The 14,890-nt window shown below is 48.3% G+C and overlaps 1 protein-coding gene and 1 long non-coding RNA gene across 3 annotated transcripts in view; both read right to left on the minus strand.

Moving 5' to 3' along the window:
- Positions 1 to 3,043, minus strand: part of MAF (MAF bZIP transcription factor) — a 310,576-nt gene extending 307,533 nt beyond the window's left edge. For both annotated transcript variants that reach the window (XM_036909333.2, XM_057492936.1), the window contains exon 1: positions 1,426 to 3,043. In XM_036909333.2, the coding sequence (XP_036765228.1) occupies positions 1,426 to 2,531 (1,106 nt within the window). In that variant the 5' untranslated portion in view covers positions 2,532 to 3,043. The remainder of the gene's footprint in view (positions 1 to 1,425) is intronic.
- An 11,268-nt stretch (positions 3,044 to 14,311) lies between these two features.
- LOC118924491 (uncharacterized) overlaps positions 14,312 to 14,890 on the minus strand; it is a 53,731-nt gene continuing 53,152 nt past the window's right edge. The window contains exon 4 of the long non-coding RNA XR_008994035.1: positions 14,312 to 14,612. This is a non-coding gene — a long non-coding RNA (uncharacterized LOC118924491). The remainder of the gene's footprint in view (positions 14,613 to 14,890) is intronic.

Here is a 14,890-nt window from a genome sequence, read left to right on the forward strand (position 1 = left end):
TATATACTAGAAACCCATAGCATTCCACATTTGACAATGACCAAAAGCAAAAAAAAAAAAAGAAAAAAAAAGTTAATAAAAATAAAACAAACCAAAAATAACGGGGCAGATTTCTTTTTTTAAAAAATAATTTTTAGACTGCTTTCTGCAACAGCACAATTTTAGTCCCCAAAGTGGGGTGTCATTCTTATTAAAAAGAAAACATTAAGCATTCTTCAATGTTTGCCATGTTAAAATTTTAACCCACTCTGGCATCTTTGACAAGGAATGCCTTCAGTGCATTTACAATGGGAGGCTGAAGTTCTGAGTAACTCAAAGCAGTTTTGGAGCAGATGCAAACTTTCATGGGAAGAAGGCTCTAGGGTGGCACTTGTTTTTTGTTCTGAACTCAAAAAAGTCATGAGGCAATGAAACAAAAGTATGAATGCCATGCCATTAAGTCTTCGAATGTCCATATCCAAGCCAAAAGGAAAAAAAAAAAAGAAAAATAATTATACCGTACATGTCCAGCATGCAGGCTTTTTTTTTATTAATATAATGTCTCTTTTCCATAAAGTCTTTGAAACAGTTATAGTTCATTGTTGCTAAGACAAAGTAGCAAGCATAATAATGCATGAGATGAGAATGAGTTTCTTAATGGCAGACTAAACTCTCAGATTTGGCATCAGAAGGCCAAAACTCACAAGTCACACCCAGAAGGTTCATGCAGGCTTGATTGTGGCAGGTTGACGAAGTTTTTTTTTCTCTATTTTAGCATAACAATGCTAAAAAAAACCCGATGGAACTCAGCACGCTGCAAGTCTATAACATTTCACATTTTTTTTTCCTTTGCAAGCTCAATCTCACATGAAGAACTCAGGAGGAGGGGAAAAACTTAGCTTTTTTTTTTCTTTTATCTCAGAAGAGATGGGTGGTGAGGGAGTGAGGGTAGAGGTTGGAGAAAAAGGGAAACACAGCAAGCTCCAAAAAGTAAAATAAAAAAGCCAAACAAAATTAAACACACACACACACAAAATGAACACCAGCTCATGAACTGAAGAAAAAATATGTATAAGTGAATGTTGCAGTCTTCAAGGGTGAGCATGAACTCTGCTGAGATCTTTGAATTGTGCAAGGATGGGGTTGGGGGAGGGTGTAAAAAAAAAAACAAGCTAGCAAGTTATGGAGAATTTCAGATTGGCAATCCAGGAGCCAGACATCCACTCCCTCCCCAATTTTAAAACAGCCACCACCACCAACTCGAGCAGGGTGTGGGGTGTGTGTATGTGTGTGTGTGTGTGTGTGTGCGCGTGCAGGGGCAAGCTCGGCAGGGGAGGGGGCGAGGTGGTGGCGAGCACGGCTCTGGATCTAGCAAGCCCACACCCGAGTCGGACCCCCACGGAGCACTTATCAAGGTGGCGAGCTGGGATCGCGTGTCAGACTCACATGAAAAACTCGGGAGAGGACGGGTTGTCGCTGCTCGAGCCGTTTTCTCGGAAGCCGCTGCTCACCAGCTTCTCGTATTTCTCCTTGTACGCGTCCCTCTCGCGCACCAGCCTGGAGATCTCCTGCTTGAGGTGGTCGACCTGCTGCAGCAGCTGGTTCTTCTCGGACTCCAGGACGTGTCTCTGCTGCACCCTCTTGAAGCGGCAGGACTGGGCATAGCCGCGGTTTTTCAGGGTCCGCCTCTTCTGCTTCAGCCGGATCACCTCCTCCTTGCTGACCCCGCGCAGCTGCCGGTTCAGCTCGCGCACTGACATGGTCACCAGCTGCTCGTCAGAGAAGCGGTCGTCGAAGTGCAGGCCGCCGGCGGCGTGGTGCGGGTGCAGGGCGCCCCCCGCCCCCGCCGCGCCCCCGCCGCCGCCGCCGCCGCCGCCGCCGCTGGCCGGGCCGCCGCCGCCCGCGCCGCCCGCGCCACCGGCCGAGGCGGACGCGCTGCCCGCGGCGCCGGGTGCGCCGGCCGTCGGGTGGTGGTGGTGACCGGCGGCGTGGTGGTGGTGGTGGTGGTGGTAGTGCGGGCCCGCGCCGCTCTGCGCGGCCGCCGCGGCGATCACGGCGGACACCACGGCGGCGGCGGGGCCCATCTCCTCGCCGCTGCTGCCCAGGGAGGCGCCGGCGCCGGCCCCGGCCGCCGAGGCCAGCTGCTGCGCCCCGCGCGCGTAGCCATCGAAGCCGCCCTGGAGCTGGTGGCTGTTGCTGATGAGCGCCTCGACCGCGTCCTCGGGGCTGAAGCCCAGCGCCTCGGGGTTCAGCTGCTGCGGGTAGCCGGTCATCCAGTAGTAGTCTTCCAGGTGCGCCTTCTGCTCGCTGCCCGAGCCCGGGCTGGGCGCCGAGAAGCTGGGGGAAGGGGGCACCGAGCTGCACGGCGTGCTCATGGGGGTGGAGGACAGCGAGCCCCCGGCGATGAGACGGCCGCACTGGCTGATGATGCGGTCGGTCTCCACCGGTTCCTTTTTCACTTCAAACTTCATCAGATCGAAGTCATTAACATATTCCATGGCCAGGGGACTGGTGGGCAGGTCGGAGTTGCTCATTGCCAGTTCTGATGCCATTCTCCTGCCGCCGCCGCCGCCGCCGCCGCCGCTCCGCCAGATGGGCTGCAGGAGAGGGGCCAGCGGGCTGTGCTGGGTGGCCAGCGGGTGAGCCAGCTTGCCGGGCTGGGGCGCTTCTATCTCGCGCGGCGGTGGCTGGCCCGAAATCTCCGAGCGCGCACACACACCCCCGCCCTGCCCGCGCCCTCCCTCCCTCCCCCCTGCTCACGCCAATGTGCTTGCTCGCTCGCCCCGGCCCCCTCCTCGCCTGCTCGCCTCCGTGCGCACCAAGCCGGCGGCTTCAGGCTCGGGAAGGTCCTCCGCGGGCTGCGGTGGCGGCGAAGCCGGAGGAGCCCGGCCCGGTGCGCGGCGTCCCCCGCTCGCCGCTCCGCTGCGCTCTTTGCATAAGGAGGGCTCGCCTCTCCGGCCCGGCTGCAGGCGGGGCGCGCGCGGCGGCCGCTCGGGGCTGGAGGCGCGGCGGGCGGCTGTCCCGGCGGCGCGGGCCTTGGCACGGGGGAGTTAACACTTCATGCTTCTCGCCTCCTCTTCTGCCTGGCTTTTTATTTTTTATTTTTTGCTTTCCTCTCTCTCTCTCTCTCTCTTTCTGTCTCTCTCCCTGGCGCGCTCTCACTCCCTCCGTGCAAAGTGCAAGACGGAGGTGCAGCCCGGCTGGAGGGAAGGGAGGAGGGAGTTGAGTTCTTTCTTGTCTTTTTTTTTTAAAGCAAAATAGCGAAGTCCTGGGGAAAAGCGAGGCAGAGAGCAAAAGGGGGAAGGCCGAGCCTACGAGCAGCCCGAGCTGCAGCTCGAAGATGAAAAAAGATTTTAAAGCCTCTGATCCAGCAAGAAGAGTTTAAAGGAATTGCTGAGTTTTATAGCACTGGTGACGTCAGACCCAAATGGGAAATTGACTGGTACTCCGGGCCAATAGAAGGCAGCGAGAGCGGCCGCGATTAGCATAATAGTATAGAAACAAGGAAACTTTTCTGAGCTGTCAATCAGGGCCCAATCAGCTGACTGTCAGCTGGGACGCGCTGGCTTAACCCTTCCCGCGCCGCAGCCTCCGCGGGAGGGAGCAAAGCCAGGAGCAAAGTTTGGTGTAAGCGGGGAAGGAGTTTTCCAGAGGGGCTGCGGAAACCCGGGAGGACCCCGGTTTGCTTTACTTCGGAGCGCAAGAGAGGCCAGCCTTGCGGAACCCCAGCTGGCTCCCCTCACTCTGCGGGGTTTGGACTGGCTCCCCTCCGCTGCCTGCCCCCAACTCCCGGATGGGGCATTAGCTTGGCAGCTTCCTCCTCGCTCTACCTTCGGCATCCAGGTGTCTGCTCAGGGGACCTTATTCCCCCGAGGTTGGCTGTGCCCGGAGCTCAAACTTGGCCCAACTCTTTGTCCCTGGCCCCGGTGTCCGCGCGCGGGGTGCAAGGGTCCGGACTGAGCGCAGGACGCCGCCCAGCCGCGCGCCCGCAGTGGTGGTTCGGGGTCCGCCGGGCGAGGAAGCCCGTTTTATCACTCTCTTTAAAGGAGGTGAATAAGTTGTTCAGGGGCCTTTACGCGCAGGGACTGGCCGCCCGCTGGCGTCCCATGCCGTTGGGGGGAGCCAGCGCCTCCGCAAGTTAACTCCGGGAAAGCTCTGGGTCCTGTCAGCCGGGCTCGGCCCTCCGGCTTCCGATTCTGGCCCGGGTTTGGCCCTGGAGATTTTCTCCTATCCCTCCCTCCCTGCTTCTCTCTCTGTCTCTCTCTCTCTCACACGCACACTCACACACGCACACACGCTCACCGACCCTCATGAAATATGACTCCTGTTTATCAGGGTCCCGCGCGCCCTTTGCACTTGCACGTTTCACTTAATTTTTTCGGACTTGAGCGTGGCGAGGAACAAGGGTGAAAAAAACACACCCCAGCCTTCACTAGCTCCCCTCGAAGGGTTAACTTTTAAACAGCAGTTTCTCGGACAAGCCCGGAAACCCAGAGTGGGGCGCGGGGTGGGGGGGCTGCTTTCCACTTCCCCGTGGCAGATGCTAATAACCGTTCAATTCTCCTGATCGATTCTTTTAAAGCGTATGCAAGAAAGAAAAAGGAAAGAGAGAACAAGAAAGGGGAAAAGAAAGAACTGACAACTCTGTTTCTAAGATTTTAAAGCGATAGGCAAGTCGGAGAAGCCGAGATTTATTTGGGAGTGGGGGGGCAGGTAGCAAGAGCGCTCGCAGCCGACCTGGCGTTTGGACAACCAGCCCTCCTGCTTGGACAAGGGGATTGTGGATTCCTCCAATTAATGAAATGCATTTGCTGTTAATCATATTTACTTTACTTTATGGCGGGGGGAGGGGTGTGGAACTCTGGAGGGCGCTTTAAAAAAAATTCTGAAAAGCCTGCAGAAGGATCGAAGAGTGAAAACTATTGTTGGATCGAGTTGGTTTTTACCTCAACAGCGCCACCTTTCGGCAAAGGTCAGTTAACATTGATTTGCGTCCAGTTTTGTTGGAGTGAAAAGCAGCTGGTTTCCCGAGGTGCGAGGAGGAAAGAGACACAGAAAGTTCGTTAGTGGGATTTCAGTGGGAGGAGCCCGACCTGGGAGGTGAGGGGCTAAGAACGGTGCTGGCAGATGCGGGGCTCATTTTCCCCACTGCTCCCCTTGATTGTGGACAAAGAGGCCAGGGACACAGAAGACTTCCAGAGTGTGATTCTACTGAGAGGCCGATGCAAGTTCTTCCCATGTAACAGGGCCCCAAACCTTTTAAAAGTACCAGGATAGATTTTCAACGGGCTTTATGGCAATATCAATAGAATTAAAGTTACTTGTAATTCAGTGATAAATGAGATGTCTCTAGTCAGTAAGATTAAGTACAGCGCTATAAAGTTGTTTATCTGAAAAGTAATTCTCAGAAAACCTGACTTCTGACACTTAGTCATATATTAAGCCAGCTTCTTGAACACCGCACTTCAGAAAGCTCTCACCCACCCTGCATGCTTTACTGTTTATAATGAGACCTTAGGTGTCACTCATTGGCTTCAAACACCAGATTAGATTTGGGTTAATTTCTCTGGCGCTGAGCAGCCCTCAATTTTAGCAGACTGGGCAGTCCCTAATGAGAGACTCCCCAGAAGGTTTGTAAGCACATCATAACCCCCAAAGGCCAATGCTGTTGTGACTTTCCAGAAAAGCACTTTTTCTTTTTATCGTTGCTGCAGAAAAGCTGTTTGTAAGGGTAGTTTTGGTTTTATGGAGTACTTTGTAGGGATGGAATGAAGTGTCTAATATCAGTCTGAGGAAGAAAGAGTGAAGATTATGGCAATATTTATGCAACCTAACAAAGTTCCTTTGCATTCCTCCCCTTAAACAGTATTTTATCTAGTAATGAAGTTAGGGGATTGTAGTTTATACATTCAGAGGAAAATCCACTGCTTAAATTACATGAACATATTATGTCATTTAACATTGTCCATGGCAATAGTTTTCTAGGTCTTTTTAAATCATTAGCTACAAAAGTCCAAAGTTTGTATTTTTCATGTAAATATGAATTTAAGTGTATTTAGGAAGAATTAATTCATTTTTTGTCTATGATAGTTTTTTTTTTTTAATCCTTCAGCATCACATTTTTTGTTAAAAGCCGTAAGATATGATCCTTGCCTCTCATGAAAGTATTTTTGGCCAGGATCACTGAAACTATTGTATTTATAAGCAAACAACATTTATAAATAAAGTTCGCTAATGACAGAGACCCCGGGGTGGGGATGGGAGACATAGATTCATGGCCGGGCATGCACCTAATTGTTGCAATTATATGTCATTTCTAGAAATTAAATGCCCATGTTTGGGCAGCTAAATGTATTATTATCTGCACATTTTTATGGTTTATTTTTGTGCACTGCTGTCAAGCCATGGTATTTTTCTTACTTATTGCAGAGTCTTTTATGGTCTCCCTTTTTCTCTTGGAAAAAGAGGATCAGATTATTTTTTAGATGTGTACCACCAGTGCTCTCAGACTTACAACTTAATTCTCATTTTTGTCCTTTTTACTTTATTATTTAGTGATTCACAGGGGTGTCTAAACATTTACAGTCCTCTGTTAGTGGTATTTCTTTTATAACAATTGAGCTCTCTCATTTTAATTAGTACCATTCAGGTTTTTGATTCTCTACAATTACAGCAGGCCACATTTCTTTAGACTTCTTTGCTAACATTGTTTGTTTCACTTCTATCCAAGCCAAACTAATCCAAATACAATATGAACTGTGTTTTCTCACTGCTTAATATATCTTTGCTATATATACTCTAGTAATCTCTGTAGAACAATACAGAGTAATTTAGAAACCATGTATTTGTCATTACTGACCAATTCAAACCAGTAGTATTAAAGTTTTTGAAAGCAGTGAATATTTATAGAAGAATCTGGGTTGTTGGGGGGAGGGCATGGGTCGAATCATGTAGAAGATTGTGAAACAGTAACATCACACAGTTGTAGTTTCATGTCAGTCCAGACGTAATAACTTCATGCAGAAACAAAAAAAAACCACAGAAAGTCAAAAACCTGTTCGTGTCCAAATTACAGTGATTAAAAAGCTAACAATGATATATTTTTCCTGATTGTGAGCTATATAGTAACTCAAGTACATCATGTTGGAATCAGATATCTATAATCTAAAAAGAACATGATGCACCAAGTGTAGACTCTGAACTCTTTGTTTATCCAGGAGCTGATTTTATGGTGCAGAACTAATCAGTGTCCACTAAATTTCACTATGGAACCAACGAAATTGATTTGAGACAAGAGTTGTTCGGAGTAACTGAGTGATAAGGCATATAATGTTCTTAGGTCTAGGGGTAGATAAATCCTTTTAACAGTCTTTAGTTAGCAAGGTAAGAAAATCACAAATCACTGTTAGCAGATTCATGGAGGAAAATTAATAGAATCAGAAGAGATAATCTGATAAGGGTAAAATTGCTGAGGAAACAGTCTTGCCTCATATTGGAGAATGTGAAACAACAGCCTGATTACTAGGAGTCGTTATGAATAGGTGAATTATGTGCTAAATAATCATCAGAGTAATTCAGCATTTATTAATTCTTTTCTCTTTAAGCAATTCACAGTTGTAAGTTAGAGCCGCTCTCTCTTTGAAGACACATCTTTTATAATTTTTATTAGAGGTAATTTATTATTTGCATTACCTGTATTTACTTCATAATTGAACATTTTGCATTCAAATTTATGTAATGCATTATGCTTGAGAATATATTTCTGCCTGATTAGCATAAATAGTCACTTACCTCATGAATTACTAACAAAGTTTATCTTAAAATATAGGTTTTTTTATTAAGTGGAACACAAACATATGTACAATAAATTCTGATTTTCCGGTACAGTTAGAGACCAACTCACATTTGGTTTCAGAGAAGCAAGGCTGTAATAGGGGAGCCATCATTGGGGAGGAAGAAAAATATGGACAAGTGGGACTTGTAAATTTCTATGGGGGGGTATCGTTTAGAGGGGGGCATATGCCTGGGGTGCAGTGGGGAAAAGAAGGGGATCATCACACACCCAGCTCTACCCAGTGGATGACCTCGACGTGGACTGTAGTTTCGGAGCAGACCTGTAACTCATCATCCATCCCTGGTGAAGGACTATGGTGGCGAATGAATCACACTGCCCATTGGGGGGTTTGCCCGTATTGGTCTCCCTAGAGTCCTACATCAGAACACAATACGTGTCATTTAATAAAATACTTGTGTTGTTTTGCACAAGAGATGTGAAAAACCCAGATGTTTTCTCAAGTGAGAATTCTTGGGAAGGGCTCCCAAAGTTTTCTCCAGCTATACTCCCTTTCTTTAGCAGAAAAAAAGACACCCTTTCTGGCCTGGCAGACAGGAGGTGTTTGATAGATGGTTTTGTGCAGTTGGGAACATTTGAATGAAAGGACTTTTAGTTTCAGGCAGCCATTGGAGATAACAAAATGAGGAGACTGCTTTTCCCAGGTTGCCATTCCTCCCACAGACCCCAGGGCTTCCTTTCTCCAGGCGAGCCATCCCCTCAGGTAGCTCACGTCCTTCAGTGGGGGACTGCTAAGGGTTTGTCCCTCCTTCACCGCCCCTTTCGACACTATTCACAGCTTATACCGATGAGGAAATTTGTCTCGAAAGCACTTCGTTCTTCAAAGATGTTTACTATGCTGAAATCGGAACCGATTTTTTAAAAAGCAGGAATATACAAAAAGGCACCTGACACCGCAGCTGAGGGTATTCAGGCTGTGTCTTTCATGCACGTAGCTCAGAGGACAGGCTGTTTGGTGATCCAGCTCCATCAATTTTGATCTCTTTCCTTCCTACCCCTGGAGATGGGCGAATCCTAGGTCCTGTTCCACAGGCATTTAGCAGCCACTCAAACCTGGGAAATGGAAAGTTCTAGAACACATAGACCAAACTTAAAAACTTGAGTGATTCCCAGGAGGAGTTTATTGATGCGGATGATTTCTGAATTTGTTGGGCTGGGACCTGAGCAAAGGACCCCTGAGGGACCCCTGGGGGCCCTGTTTTACAGCTTGGTTCTCCGTTGCATAATGGGTTTTGCTGAGCTTTCTCACTTGCTGTTCCATTTCCTGAAAGCACCAAATATGACCAGTGACAGCCTCACAGCCTCATCCACTGCGACAGTGTTCCCAATCAGATGGGAACAGAGAATTGGACTAGCTGCTATCGCCCCCACCCCCTGCCCTAATAAAAATTCAAGTCTGACTTAGAGACCTTTCAATGTTTTGTTTTTATTTAGTTATTTTATAAGAGTGGTACATGTGTTTAGTTGAATACAAACATTGGAACAAGATAGAAAGAGGTGGCTGTCAAAGAACAATGATGGCTCATGCCCCAGCCCCCCCAGTCTTGGCCTCAGCTGTCAGCATCTATAGTAACCGGGGTCTGCGTGTACCCTGTTTACCGAGTGGAATCACAGCATGGACCATAGAGTTCTTCCACTTGAGCTCCTTGCGGCACCCCCACCTTGACAATCTCCAAAAGCAGTGTGGGGCCTTTCTCTATGTTTTGGCCGAATTCACCTAATAGAACCACAGACTGGTGGAATTTTAGAAATCGGGCCTTAATACTCTCCCGCCCACCAATGTACCATCAGATTCTACTTTCCAACAGTCTGACACGCGAGTCGGCACCACACAGGCCTGATTTTACTGGGCACAGCAGACACTGTGCCTGGGGCCCCACTGTTAGGGGCCCAGGAAAACACCTTCATTTATTTTAAAAGCACAGGAAAAGAAGCAAATATAATCTAGCATGGATGATACCTGCCATTACACCAACACAGTCTTAAAATAATAGTTGGCATTCTTTTACAGAAGAAAGGGTCCACAGAAACCAAAGTGCCTAGTGCCACACAAGTCCAAGTATGGCTCCAACTGCATGTACTTGATCACCTCCAGGGACAGGGTGCTCACTACCTTAAGTTTACCTTCCACTCTCTCTGTCTACTCTCCCATAGTTCTTGAGGTTGTAAGGGAAGCTTTTAGTGCATTTGATTGTCTAGTATGAAGGCATATCCCCTTCTTCTATATGTGAGTCCTGATTTCATACACTTGCAAGACCATGTGTCATGAGTTCTTACATGTTTCAGGGTCTCTGGGGAGTAGAAGACAAACTACTATGACACCCTCTCCCTGACTTTTGTTTTCATTATAAACAAAGTCGGTGCTGTTCGCATTTCCACATTTGCCTGCATTTCAAGTGTCTCTGCTTCTTGCCTGCTGACTCCCAGGTGGAGAGTTCTGGGAGGCTTTTACACTGCTCCCTGACCCTGTCACCTGCCACCGTAAGAGTTCAGGTCCCCAGGTGTGAGCCTCTCATCATAGAGCAAGCACAGCCCTCTGCCTCCTCAAGCCACAGTCTGTCTGCTCCCCACACAGACTGTAATTTCACGAGCTCCTCCAGCAGACACCTAACACTGGTGATTCATGGTGTGTGGCCCCAGGCCTTTTCTTCTCACATTTCCTCCATCCTCTATTTGTGCCCTTATGTTTTAAAACCAAGCACAGAAACGTAGAACAATCCCCAGTAGGCTCCATCTCATTAGATTCAGCCCATTCTCTGCTTGTCTAAATCTCTTTAAATCTAGAATGTGCCACTGACTAGTTTTAATTTGCTTCCCTGCTTCGTGCCAGCTGCAAATAAAGTTGATGTGCTTTTTATATGACTTAACCCCTCCGAAGCAGGCCCCTCATCTACAAAATGGGAGAGATTGTCAGCATGAGAAGATCACACCTGTGAAGCGTCTTCTCCCACGCAAGGCCACGGAGGAGCTCCATAAAAGGTCAGCACTCTTCTGCATTTCCTGCTGTCCCGGAGCTGTTGACGGCCACACTGGAAGGAGGGAGGCTCCACGGATCCCACTAGAGACTGTCCTTCCTCATCATTATAGAGAGGGACCCGCTCGATTATTCAAGTCCCCTAATGGACATTTAAAATTGAATGGGCCTATGTCACTACTCTGGGAAAACCCAAAATGAGATATCCTCCCATATCCACCCTGTTAGGATGGCTAGGATCAAAAAAAAAAAAAAAAAAGAAGACAACAAATTTGGCAAAAGGCGTGGAAAAAGGAACCCCTTCTCTAATCCTTGTGCATTTGGAAATGAAGATGTACAGCCATTGTGGAAGACGTTTTTCACAAAAAGTAAAAAATAGAACTACCATATGATCACTTCTGGGTACATACAACCCAGGGACCTGAAATCAGTGCCTTGCGGAGATGACTGTACTCGTGAATTCACTTCAGCATTATTCTTCATGGCCGGGATACGGGAACACCCTGAGTGCCTGTCCACAGGTGACCGGAAAACAAGGTGGTGCATGTCTATAGACAGCAGAATATTAGGCAGCCTTGAAAGAGAAGGACACGCTGCTATTTGCTACAACATGCCTGAGCCTGGAGGGCATTGTGCTGAGTGAAATAAAGCAGATACAGGGCAGGTAATGAGTGATCCCCTCTCCTGGAAGCAGGGAGCAGAATGGTGGGTGTCAGGAGCTAGGGGTGGGGGAAATGGGGAGATGTGGTCAGAGCACGAAGTCTCACACATGGAAAGTGAGTAAGTTCTGGGGATACACTGTCCAGCATAACTACAGTTAATGATACTGCATTACATACTTGTAACTTGCTGAGAGGGTAGATTTGAAGTGTTCTTACATACACACACACGCACACACACACACACACACACACACACATACACTAGTAACTAGGTAAGGCGATGGATTTTTTTTTAACTAGCTGTGTTGATCATTTCACAATGTATATGTCACATTGTACACCTTGAATATACACAATTTCTATTTGTCATTTATACTCCCAATAAAGGCAAAAAATGCAAAACAAAACCTGAATTGGCTTATTTGGTAATTGGGGTAATTTTATTCTAAATTAGTCCATCTGCATGTTCTATACACCTCCTTCTAATCAATTCTAAAATAACTATTTTTTCATGCTATAGGCAAAGCTTTCTGTCAAAGAAGACAGATTACTTAGATAATTGTTTAATGATCCACCTTTGCCCTGTCAAAACATACAGTAGTTGTCCAAAGTTGGGACCACAGAGAAATAATAAAAAATATATGTAACCTAGAAAAACTAAGCAGAAGAGCTCTGTGTATGTATAAAGGCTTCTTTGAGATTTGCTTTTTTCTCCCTGACTCTTCTCTTGTTTGCATCACCAACTTTCCTGCCATTTCCTGATGCCAGTTTTGAAGCCGGGAGGCCCCAAGTCATTTTCTTGAGCAGAAGAGTTGAGAGTTGCTAGTGTCCACTTTTGAGCTGCACCTGGTTCCCCCTGGTCTCTCTTCAAAGGACCTAAATGTGCAGGCTTTTGCAGAATCTGCCCTGCATGACTCCCATCTCACCCCTTTCAGAGAAACCTGGGAAGGAGGGCAGGAAGGAGCCTGTGAGTTATTTATGCCCTGCTGCCTGCAGCCTGTGTCCAGCGGAGAGCTTGGTGCTGGCTGTTTCAGACCCAGCCCGAGATCATCAGGGCTTTGGAGGAATGACAGGGACTCTCAAGCCAGTGACACTGTGCACACTGGGCTCCACGAAGCCCTGAAGACCAGGGGCAAGCAATGGGGGTGCTGGCCAACCGGGGTGGAAGAAGGTATGTCTGCTTGGAGAGCCTGCTGATTCACCTTCTGACCTGGTCTTACTCCACCACCTCATTTTTCAGGCCACAGATGGACTAGATTGCATGGAGAGGTTGAGAAAACTCCAGATTGCATGGAGGGGATGTTCTCAGGCCTTTGAAACTGCACGTAGGGTAGGAAGGCATGGACCAGACACCCAGACACACAGACAGAAGCTGATAGGCTGAGTTTTTGTAGCGTGTGGACAGGTCATAATGACAAAGTCAGAATACCTTTTGGGTCAAAAGGACAGAGGCAGTAGGGTGGGGTCAGAATGATAGAGCCAAGCCCTCCTGCACCTCCAGACCACAGGATGCTGGGGCTTTGGGTTCTGAGTGCTTCAAGAGCCTTTGGTAGCAGAGCAGGGAGGGAGTGAAGCATGGATGTCTGAGGGGTGCTGGACCAGGAGACACAGCCAGGAGATGCTGCACCTCGGCACCAGGCCCATGTGGGTGTGAATCCTGTTCTGCCCCAGGGGTGAGACCTGGGCAGGTCAGATGACCAAGCAGGGCCTCAGTCTCCCCCTGGGTTTTTTAAAGCTAGAGAGGGTTTTTGTGCTCATGATGGGCAGGTAGGACTTTGTCCACCATCCTGTCCCCTGGACCCCAAATGCTAGTGTGTGTCAGGGTGTGGTCTCCACATCCACCATTCCCACGGATGGGGCCTAGTGCATACCAGAAATGGCTTCCCTTCTTCTGTCTTTTATGTTCCTGCCTTAAAGTTGCAGTTAGCCCTAGACAGGGCCCAGTCATCTTTCCTTCTCCAGACTCTTTGCACAATTCTGCTCCCCTGGCACTCCGCCCTTCTCCACCTTCCCTGCCCTCTGTCCTAAATCCTGGCTAATTTTGACTTTCTTCATGTCTCGGCTTTCCTCTGAGTCCCTGTGGCCACGAGCCACGAAGGCAGGCTAGGTGCCCATCTCCGTGCTCGCTCCCTTAGAGTCCTCATGGTACCATATTAGCTCCCCACCTGCCCGGTGCCAGCCTCGAAGCCTGGACCGGCCTCCCACCTTTCCATTTCCTTTGCCTACTACGGTGCTTGGCACACAGGGGGGTGCTCAATAAATGTTCATTAAATGAAAGCAACTAGCTGAACACTCAGATTCCTCACCTTGTCTGTTGAAGTTCTAATCCATACATAATGTCCTGCCAAGTGTCCCAGAAAACATGCCTTTGACAGGGGTAGGGTGGCTGGCTGCCGTTGCAACATGATGTACATTCACCTCTCACTAGTCCAGATGGCCCATCCCTCAATTACTGGGTGCTTATCTTGTTCACTAATTAGCCTATGTCTCCCTGAGGTAGAGTTGGGTGGAAAACATGGTTGAGATGTGCGGGCCTGGGACCAAGAAGGAAATTGATAAATCTTGCTCAGATGAAAGTTTGGATGAACAGAGGGATGTAGTAGATACCTGGGTGTGAGCAAGGCATGCTTTCTGTGTTCCAGCACAGACGGCTGCTATAGAGGGCCCTGTTCCAGTTTGAGTCACAGATGCCTCCCCAGGGCTTCAAGGCACATGCACAATGTTTTGTAATCTTCAAAAAAGAATGTCAGCCCATCCCCATTTCCACATGCCCAAATCCTGCTCATTCTCTGAGGCAAAGCTCCTATGCAAGGTTGCCCATGAAGCTTGGAGTGAAACAACAGGCATCTAACAAGCATTTAATAAAGATTAGTTGTTAACACACAATGCTACTGCCTCCAGAAGTGCCGTGTGGGGATCCCCACAGCTGTGGCCTGTCCTCTTTTCTGGAACTTTCTGGAGCTTTGGTCAATAGCATGGTATAGTGATCAGGCAGAGCGGGGTTCAAGGTAGGGTGCTGTTACTCACTTGCGGTGTGATCTCTGAAGGTTCTTTCTACGCTCTTTACGTCTTGGTCTTCAGTATATGACAGAGTACCAATCAGCTCTGTTTAAGTTGTAGGTGAAAAAACTGCAGCCTCAAATGGCTGAAAGAAAAAGGAAACTTACTGGTTCACGTGATCAAAAAGGACCGGCACAGCTGGTTTCAGGCCTGGTTGGGGGGCAGGAGTCGTATGATGTCATTGAAACTGGTTTCCTTCCAGTAGCTGTCCTGGTTTCCTATTGTGTGGACTCCAGACAAGGGTTCCCCACGTGACTACATGGTCGTACTGGCTCCAGTTCTAAATCCCCCCAGGGTAGGTCCGATGAGAGTCAGTCTGAGTCCCCACAAGACAAATCAAAGTCATGGTTTGGGTGGTATTGG

This window comes from Manis pentadactyla, chromosome 15 (assembly GCF_030020395.1).
Source record: "Manis pentadactyla isolate mManPen7 chromosome 15, mManPen7.hap1, whole genome shotgun sequence".
Taxonomy (NCBI): Eukaryota; Metazoa; Chordata; class Mammalia; order Pholidota; family Manidae; genus Manis; species Manis pentadactyla.